Consider the following 10,300-nt stretch of genomic DNA (forward strand, 5'->3'; position numbering starts at 1 on the left):
CCCATATGGGTGCCAGTTTGAGTCCCGGCTGCTCCTCTTCCAATCCAGCTCTCTGCTATGGCCTGGGAAAGCAGAAGATGGCCCAAGTCCTTGGGCCCCTGCATCCACATGGGAGACCCGGAAGAAGCTCCTTGCTCCTGGATCGGTGCAGCTTCGGCTGTTGCAGCCAATTGGGGAGTGAACCAGCAGATGGAAGTCCTCTCTCTCTCTCTCCTTCTCTGTGTAACTCTTTCAAATAAATAAATAAATCTTTAAAACAGTTAAAGAACTTTACCTATGGGTTACAGCATGAGGATGGGAGGAAGGGAAGCAGGAAGAGAATGCAGGAGTCATATATACAGGGAATTACAGTTATGTGCTTAAAAAGAGTTATCTTTTGGAGAAAAACATCAACATTTTTATGGGTGAAACTGTAGAATGTCTTGATATGGTTCAAAATAACCCAAAAAGGTAGGGGGAATGGAAAAGTAAGATTGGCCACAAACTGATAATTGTTAAAATTGAGTAAAGGGGAAATGAGCGTTCATTATTTTCTGAGAGGCAGAAGCAGTTTCCACCTGTTGGTTCACTCCCCAAAAGTCTATGACGGAGAGGGCTTAGATCTGGACTGAATCCAGGTTTCCCATGTGGGCGGCAGAACCCCATTACTTGGCCCATCATTCACTGCTGCCCATGGTCTGCACTGGCAGGAAGCTAGAGTCAGAAGCTGGAACCAGGTATCAAAAGGGACACTGATATGGGATGCAGGTGTCTTAACCACTAGACTACATGTCTGCCTCCACTTTTGCAAATGCTTGAAATTTTCCATAATATAAGATTTAAAGAATGCAAATAACCTGTACCAGGTATACTGGCTTCACATAATAATAATAATTAGTTATCTATATACAGCATCTGTTTTTCTTCCTAACTTTTGCATATTGTAGGGGAGTGATTGAATGGATGGTATCAGTGCATATTATCCTATTCTTCCTTTCCTCTAGGTATTCCCGTTACAATTAAAATTTGAAGATAAACAAAGCTTAATTAATTAAAATCTGTAATTAATTTGACATTTGAACTAAATTTTGGATAATAGTTTTAAAGAGAAAGTCTGATTTTCTGCATAAGCTAACTTTTTAAAAAAAGATTTATGTATTTATTTGAAAGGCAGAGTTACAGAGACACACAGGCAGAGGCAGAGGCAAAGAGAGAGAGTCTTCCATCCACTGGTTCATTCCCCCAGATGGCTGCAATGGCCGGAGCTGTGACAATCCGAAGCCAGGAGCCAGAAGTCTCCCATGGGTGGTGCAGGAGTTTCTTACGTGGATGCAGGTGCCCAAGGACTCAGGCCATCTTCTACTGCTTTCCCAGGCCATAGCAGGGAGCTGGATCGGAAGTGGAGCAGCTGGGACTCGAACTGGCGCCCACGTGGGATGCCGGCACTGAAGGTGGCAGCCCTACCCACTATGGCATAGCGCTGACCCCATAAGCTCTTAATGGATACACTATCTGTTATAAATTTGAAAAGAATTTGGCAATATAATATAGTCAGCCTCTGTATCTGTGGTACCACATCCACAGATGCCAACAATCATAGACTGAAAATATTTGAAAAAAAATTGTGTCTGTACTGAACATGTAGTATTTTTTTCTTGTCAACATTCCTTAAACAACATAACAACTATTTACAAAACATTTATATTACATTATGAATTATAAGTTATCTGGAGATGATCCAAGAGAGGTTATATGAAAATACTATGGCATTTTATATAAGGGACTTCATTTGCAGATTTTGGTATTTTGGAGGGGTGTCCTACACAGATACTGAGGGATGACTGCACCATGTGCAGGATAAGGAAAGAGGAAAATAAAAAACTAAATCAAAGGGATCATTTTAAGTGAGGCAGTCACAGCATAAAAAATATAGCTTTCTAGCTTTCTCCTGAGCACACCCAAGAGTCACACAGTCCCCTTACAGCCATTTCCCAGTGCTAAGGAGCAACAGAAATTCGATGCATGCCTCACTGGAGAAAGCTTCCTGAATCAGTTATAATCACATATCCAGAAGAATTAAATACAAACATCTATGGACTTCTAACTGGAAATACTGGCTTAAAAATAAGTCTAGTAGTTTTTCCTATATAAATATCTCATCAGGAATGTTTTTCTTATACTGAATTTTATAATAGGAACTGTCAGGAAAACAAAATATGGAACACTTGAGAATAAAATTATATCTATGAACTCAATAGAATCAGTTTTGGTATTCTGAAAGAAGCATGCATTTCTGGTAAAAACTAGGCCAATCATGAATATTATCCTGTTTATAATGATTCAGCAGATAACTACAGAAACAACAAGAGGATACACATCACCATATCCTACCTACCTCCACAGCACTCAACACTGACTCTCTAAATTCTTCCTCGTGGACCAGATCCTCGACATACTAAACAGTGTCATCAGGCACCCTCTAATCTCTTGAATGTAACGTGGACTAACATCATGCAAATAGCAAAATTCACAGCAAAAAAGCATGAATGAAATCACAAAGTTCTTGGAACTGGAATCTTTCTTGGGTCTGCCTATGCCAGAGGTTATAAATCATTATCATAATCTAAAATAAGGGGCCAGCCACCGCCTGCAACACTGGCATTCCATAAGTGCTCCAGTTTGCGTCCAGGCTGCTCCACTTCTAATCCAGCTCCCTTCTAACGTGCCTGGGAAAGCAGTGGAAGATGGTCTAAGCACCTGGGCCCTTGACACCATGTGGGAGACCTGGAAGAAACTACTCACTTTGTCCTGGCCCAGCCCTGGCTGTTGTAGCCATTTGGGGAGTAAAACAGTGAAGCATGCTCTTACTCTGCCTTTCAAATAAATAAAATCTTTCTAAAAAAATCTAAAATAAATGCTATCCAACAGAAATACAAGCCATATAATTCTTAGTTTCCATATTTAAAAATATTTAAAAATTAATTTACCTTATTCAATTCATTTATATAACCCAATATAATTTTGACATGTAATCAGAAATTAGATATTTTACATAGCTTTTCTTGCCAAATTAAGTCTTTAAAATACAGGGTATATTTTACACTTCCAGTGCATTGCAACTCAGAGTGGGCACATTTCAAGTCTTCAATAGCCATATACCATACTGGAAAGCGTAAGTCAAGAATACAGTAAATGAGTATAATGTTCATCAAAAAGCTCTTTTGAGGAGCTGGAATGAGGTCCCTATTTCAGTGCTGCTGGAAATACCTAGAATTCCTCTAATATTTTACCTTTCAACCAAATGAAAAGCTGAGTTTCTAAGAATATGAGGGTACTTCAAAAAGTTCACAGGGAAAAAAGGAACTTAAGATGTTTGTTTTTCTGCAAATTTTTTTGAAGTCCCTTCGTATATATCTGAACAAGAAGCATGTATTTAAAGATGTAGATTCTTAAACATTAATTCCTGAAGTTTAAACTCAGCCACACAAAAATAAAACTGTCACAGGCTATTGTTTCCTTCTGCAATTCCTCTGTTTGTTTCTCGGAAGACAGGCAAAGAACACAGGTACTTTCCAACTTATGCTGAATTAAATCTGGTATTCATTTATTCAACCAACATTTGGACAATAAGTACCTACAATGGACAACCTACTGTCTTGAGCACAAAGGTTATAATACAGACAAGATAGAGTTCTTGCACAAAGATATTTACAGTACAGTCTCATGAGACATGGAGACTTAGATGATATGCCATACAGAAACACAGGCTAACTTTTAATGTTATACAACAGCACTAATAGAAACATAAGCCACAGATGCATGCCACATAGGTAATTAAAAACTTTCTAGCAACCACCTTTGAGAAAAGTAAAGAACAAACACAAAATTGCAGTAACGTTTACTTTACCTAATATGACCACAACATTATTTCAGCATGTAAATAATCAATATAAAACTGGACATTACCTTGCACTTTTCATACTGTTTTTAAAATCCAATGTGTATTTTATATCTAAGAATATCTCAACTCAATTTCAAGTGTTAACAGACAGTAGTATCATTATGTAGGACAGACCTACTTTTTACAAAACTGCCAAAGAGTTTGGCATTTACAGGACAAAAGCATGTTCACAGGTTGAAACAAAAGAGAAGGAGCAAACACTAGCAGTAGTTGATGTGGAGTATGGAGAGCAGGATGAAAGAACAGGGTCAAGCGGACTGGTTCCCTTGGAAAAGAGGAGGGGATGCAGCTTCTTTTGTGGCAAATGGAAGAATTAAGTACTCCTGTAAGTCAGTTTGGTGAGTGGGAATGGGTGGGAGAACGGCAAGTCGAGGGAGTTCAGATTGAGTTTCCTGTTTTTCTCACAAAATCAGAACAGAACAAAATATTTCTAATAGTATGACATATTAGGGTGTGCTTTTCTAGAGTTACAGTCATTCTCTAGCTTTCTTCTGGTCAATCTTGAACTTTGTCACATACCTCCACACACACATACCACCAGATTCATTCTTCCCTCATCTATCCATCATTTACTCAGCAAACACCGATACAGTGTCTACTCTACAAAGAAGTGAGAGCACTGACCACAGGCTCTCACTGAATTCCATGTATTCAGCATATAATACCCCTATATTCAGCATATTCTAATACCTGCATGCAGTGTTTTAAAAAGATCTTATGACTCTGCTCTGTAAAGAAATATTACATGTCAATTAAAATATGTATTGACAGGGGCTGACACTGTGGTACAGCAGGTTAATCTGCCGCCTGCAATGCCACTGGCATCCCACATGGGTGCTGATTCGAGTCCTGGCTGCTCCACTTATGATCCAGCTCCCTGCTAATGTGCCTGGGAAAGCAGCAGCAGATGGCCCACGTACCTGGGCCCCTGCCGCCCACTGGGAGAGGTGGATGGAGTTCCTGGCTCCTGGCTTTGGCCTGATACAGCCCTGGCTAGGAGTGAACTAGCAGAAGGAAGTACTCTTTCCCTCTCTCTTGCTATCTTGGTTAACTCTTTCAAGTAAATAAATCTTTAAAAAAAAAAAATGTATTGAAAAATACCTTCACTTGAAAGTCTAAATAAGTGCTGTTCAATAGAATTTTCTATGATAAACTGTTCTGTGTAATGTTAACATGGGGGCCAATGGCCACTCTGAGATCAATTTTTTTTTTTTTTTTTTTGACAGGCAGAGTGGATAGTGAGAGAGAGAGAGACAAAGGTCTTCCTTTTTGCCGTTGGTTCACCCTCCAATTGCCGCTGCGGCCAGCGCATCTCACTGATCTGAAGCCAGGAGCCAGGTGCTTCTCCTGGTCTCCCATGCGGGTGCAGGGCCCAAGCACTTGGGCCATCCTCCATTGCCTTCGCGGGCCATAGCAGAGAGCTGGCCTGGAAGACGGGGCAACCGGGATAGATCGGCACCCAAACCGGGACTAGAACCCGGTGTGCTGGCGCCACAAGGCGGAGGATTAGCCTGTTAAGCCACGGCGCCGGCCTCTGAGATCAAATTTTAATAGTCATAATTGCTTTAAGTAGCACTCTGAACTCAGAATTAGCCCGTAAGGCATTCTGGTCTGGCAGAAAAGTCCATGAGAGTATTTCAGGCATGGAAAACCACGACTGTGGCAAAAATTGTCCTACATGAAGGACTTTGGTGGGTGAGACCCTAGTGGAAAGAAGTGATCATCAAAGAAGGAGGTATTTTTCTCTGAAGGGAAGAGAGAACTTCCACTTTGCTTATGACCTGGTCTAAGTACTGACAAAGTTTGTGGATTTAAAATGCTTCCATAGCCAAGACAGCTCATGTCAAGAGTCTCAGGTGATCACTGACATCATACATAAGAGTGTTAATTGTTAAATTAACAGGAGTCACTGTGCACTAACTTCCCATGTAGGACCTCTGTCCTCAAAGAGTTGTACTGTAATTATGCCTAAGTGCTTGCAAAAGATGTATCATTCTTGGGTGTTTCTTTAAAGTTAATTAAGTTTCTAAAAAAAAGAAAAAGAAGAAGTGAAATTAACTTCAAGATTCAATGACTTTGAACAGCCCTGGGCTGTCGAGGAACAGTCCCCCCCCCCCCCCCCCTGCAAACTGAACTCTTTATTTACTATAGAGTTGGTCTTCCATGTATAAAGTTAATTGAAAATGGATCTTAGTGAAGAATGGGGCTGGGAATGGAAGAGGGAGGAGGAGGAGGGGTGGAAGTGTGGATGGGAAGGGAGGGTACGGTGGGAAAAATCACTATATTCCTAAAGTTGTATTTATGAAATGCATGAAGTTTGTACTCCTTAAATAAGAGTCTTCTTTGGGAAAAAAATTTTAATAGTCACATGTGGTTAATGGCTACCAGACAGCTCTACATGTCAGAGTATGGTGAGTAGCTAATGACATTTCTACTATTATAATAAAGGGGTCATCTCTAATGAGTTACTACATCTGTGCTGCTGAAAAGAGTACACTATGAATAATATTAACTGTACCAGAAAGACACCATGTGAAGATTTTCTTAGCATAGAATAACTTAGAATTGTGAACTGAAAAAGGAAAAAGGGAAAAGATATTCTAACTTTTTTTCACTTTACTTTTCCAAAGGAAAAATAACACCCACCTGATTTTTCCCATCCTGTAAAGCAGTGAAAATACTTTGACAATAAGAAGTCAAATCTTTCCTTTTAATTAAAAACAGATTACTAGAGCATAGAAGTTTCTGTAATAACTTTTTTTTTGGCAAGACAACCTAAATAGTTGAAAAATCAAGATTCATATGAATAACATATGCTTGTAACTCTAAACAATCTGTCCTTGTGATTCGCTAATCAATTTTTCCAAATCTGTCCCATTTAGCTAAATTTTAAAATAAACCCCTAATTGGGACGGGTGCTGTTGCATAGTAGGTTAAGCCTCCTGCCTGAGGCACTGGTATCCCACATGGGCGCTGGTTCGAGTCCCCGCTGCTCCATTTCCAATCCAGCTCTCTGCTTATGGCCTGGGAAAGCAGTAGAAGATAGCCCAAGTCCTTGGGCCCTTGCACTCATGTGGGAGACCTGGAAGAAGCTCGTGGCTCCTGGCTTTGGATCAGCCCAGCTCTGGCAGTTGTGGCCATTTGGGGACTGAACCAGTGGATGGAAGACCTATCTCTCTCTCTCTTTTTCTCTCTCCTACTCTCCCACCCTCTCCCTAGCTATTAACTCTGCTTCTCAAATAAATAATCTTTTAAAATAAAATAAACTCCTAACTAAAAAACATGGTGATTCAATCCATTGAGCAAATGGAATTATAATTTTAACTAGATTTTAGTTAAATAATTCTTGGTGTAATAACTAGAATGAGTGCTTATGACTAGGATAGTAATATGTTTTCATTACTCTGCATATCCAATGTCCTTAATGTATAATTTAAGTGACTACACAAACTTAACCAGAGATACAAAGTCCTACATTAGCACGGGTCTGATTACATACTTAGAAGATCTGATAACTTAAAAGTAAATCCAGTGAGTTGAGCAAGTAAATGTCAGAGATAGCATTTTTTATGCACAACAACTTGTTCAACTTGTTAACCATCCCTGTAAGACAACTGCCTTGTTAATTAACCACACAACTTCTAGTTCTGCCTCTTAGTTACATTCTGTTTGAAGCCATTTTTGAAAACATTGCCAGATTTTGTGTCTTGAAGATGACAGTGATTATACAACCAGGAGTTTATTCGGGCTAATAAAAACCTAACACTGAGAAACAGTGTCTTAGTCTACTGGGAAGGGCTGTAAGACAACCAAATTGGAATGATTTTCCTAACAATATAAACACCATCAGGTGAATAAGCCTTCTACATAATATGGAGAGCTAACAAACCAAATACATGAGATCAGATGTGTAATAATTAACTTGCAGAGTCAAATTACAGTTCTATGGCTTATTGCAACAAAGCCAAAGTATTACAACAATCTGGTATTATAATGACATCATTAGTTTGGTTTCCTAATAAAGCATATACCTGGAATATCTGAATTTACAATGAGCTAGAAATAGAAAGCCAACATTTGTGTCTGAGGGAGTGGTAAGTAGTTCTAATTTTGTTTGTAAGACTTTGGGGGTGGGGTGGAGAATGATGCCCACTGCAAAATGAAGTAAGAGAAAGCTAACTCTGCAACATCATTGAGTCTTAATACTAAAACGCGCTTCTAGAACAAGGAAAAAGTGGCACAGATGCTCCAGTCTCACCAAAATAGCTCTCCTTCACTGAGACCACTCCTTTAGAATCACTAAACCAAAGCACTGAGTCGCAGAAGTACTTAACGCGATTGGGAAACCAAGCAGCAGCACTCCTCCCCATACAGATCAGGTCGGGCTTCTTCAGCCAGGGGCAAAGTCTGTCCTAACTGTCCTCTCTGGCCGGTAGTTGCCAGGAGGTATGAAAGAGTTTGTTCTTCCCTCTGAGTTAATTCTGGGAAAAGTAGTGCTTTATGCTTTCAATCACCCTTTTCTCAGATTCCCCTTTTGGCCTCCGGCTGTTCCAGTAAACCTGCCTCTTTCCAAATGCCCCAGAGCAGAACGGGTCCCGTTCCCAAAGTTTCACCGGCGCTGCGGTGGGCAGGAAACCGCAGCTCTTTTCCCAAAGTCGACGCGGAGTTGGAAGTTGGGCCTTCTTTCCCCCCATCCAGACCCTCGGTAAAAAATTCCTTTCTCCGAGAGCTGTCACACTGGACAGGGTACCCGGCTCGGCGATCGCCGAAGACAGCCCTCCTCCTCCTCCTCCTCCCTTCACCCAGACGCGTCCCGAATGCGGAGGCAGGAAACCCACGCCTCCCTCAGCTCCCTCACCCAGCCGCCTCAGAGGGGCTCCCCGACCCCCCTGGGGACCCTCGCTTCTGGCCGCCGCCGCCCAGGAGCTGCAAAGAGGAGGAGGAGGAGGAAGTAACCGAGAAGCGCCGGCAGGGAGCGGGTCATCAGCGCCGCTGTCCGCCGCCCGGGCTCGCAGGCTGCGCGCGGGGCTTCTCCGGCTCCGGGGCCCGCGGCCGCCTCCGCCGCGGCCTAGCCCAGCGCCCGCGCCCCGGCCTGTCCCAGCCACGCGGGGCCAGGAGGCCGCGCAGAGTCGGACCGCCCGGAGGTGGAGGAGCGGAGGCACCTACCAGCTGCTGCCGGACCCAGCGCCACATGCCCCCGCCGTCGCCGTCCGGGTCCCGCGGGGCGCGGGGGCCGCGGGGCTGCAGGTGGAGGCCGACGAGCCGTGGGGGGGTCGGGGGGTGGGAGCGGGCGAGCCCCTCCTGCTGAAGTTCCGCTCGCCGCCGCCGCCGCCACCTCACTCCCCGCGCCGGGTCCCCATCCTGCCGCGCCGGCCCCGAGGTCCTACAGGCGCGGTCCCGGCGTCGCCCCCGCCCGGCGCTGCCGAGTCTGCCGCCGCGCCGCAGCCACCTTCATTATTGACCGTTGTCACCCCCGCCCTGCCCGGCTCCCCGGCCCCACCCGGGCCCGCCCCCGGCGCCCCGGCCCGGCCCCGGACGTGACGAAAGGGGGGCACGGGCCGAGCCGGGCCTGCTCCGAGCCCGGGCGGGCCGTGCGGCCGGGGGCCGCGGCGTGGGACGGGGTCGGGCCTCGGGCGCGGCCTGGCTCCCGCGCTCCCGCGCTGTGCGGGGAGGTCCTGTGGCGTCTGCGGGGGTTCCGCCTGTCTCCGGCGCTTGCAGCTCGCGGCCGACGCTCGGTCGCTACCTCCTGTTGCCGGTCTGGTCCTGGCTCTCCTCCTGCTTCGGTCCACGCGTCCGCCAGCACGCAGACGCACAGTCTGGAGTGTGCGGGACTGAAGGTTAATCCCCAGAAGTCCCGGTTTGGGTTGGCTTTTACCTTCTCAGAGCCGGAGGTGGTGTCCCCCCCCCCCCCCCCCACCTCGAACTCAGCCCATTTCTTCAGCGAGGGATGGGATGATTTTGGAAGGCTTGCAGTTTCCCCTTGTCCCGGTTCGACCTGGACCGGTGTTTGTGGGAGAAAGGGCGAGATACTCTGCCTTGCTGCGCTAACTTGGACAGGTTACGGGAGAAAATACTTTGTCCTTAACTGCCAAACCCCTGACATCGACAACACCTTAGAAGTAGCTTGACCTAGGCTAAGTGTGTGGATGAGGAGATAACGTAAAAGCAGGTGGCACAAGGCTTTGTTCAAAACCAGCTCCCTGTATACATCCTGTTATGAATATGTATTATGTGCGGTGTTTTTATTGAATTAAAGCACCCTTCACCAACAGACAGACGCTTGTGGTGTAAAAAAAAAAAAAATGTAGCAGAAACAGACATCTGAGATTTGCATGACTGGGCAAGACATTGCATATGTGT

The 10,300-nt window shown here is 44.5% G+C and overlaps 1 protein-coding gene across 3 annotated transcripts in view; it reads right to left on the reverse strand.

The window, feature by feature from the left end:
• ATP11B (ATPase phospholipid transporting 11B (putative)) overlaps positions 1 to 9,389 on the reverse strand; it is a 120,105-nt gene extending 110,716 nt beyond the window's left edge. For 2 of the 3 annotated variants that reach the window (XM_062211339.1, XM_062211346.1), the window contains exon 1: positions 9,107 to 9,367. In XM_062211339.1, coding sequence (XP_062067323.1) covers positions 9,107 to 9,133 — 27 coding nt within the window. In that variant the 5' untranslated portion in view covers positions 9,134 to 9,367. Of the gene's footprint in view, positions 1 to 9,106 lie in introns of all 3 variants that reach the window. The other variant, XM_062211353.1, reaches the window with a different exon arrangement.
• Positions 9,390 to 10,300: the final 911 nt, after the last annotated feature.

The sequence above is a fragment of the Lepus europaeus genome, chromosome 2 (assembly GCF_033115175.1).
Source record: "Lepus europaeus isolate LE1 chromosome 2, mLepTim1.pri, whole genome shotgun sequence".
In the NCBI taxonomy this organism is placed as follows: domain Eukaryota; kingdom Metazoa; phylum Chordata; class Mammalia; order Lagomorpha; family Leporidae; genus Lepus; species Lepus europaeus.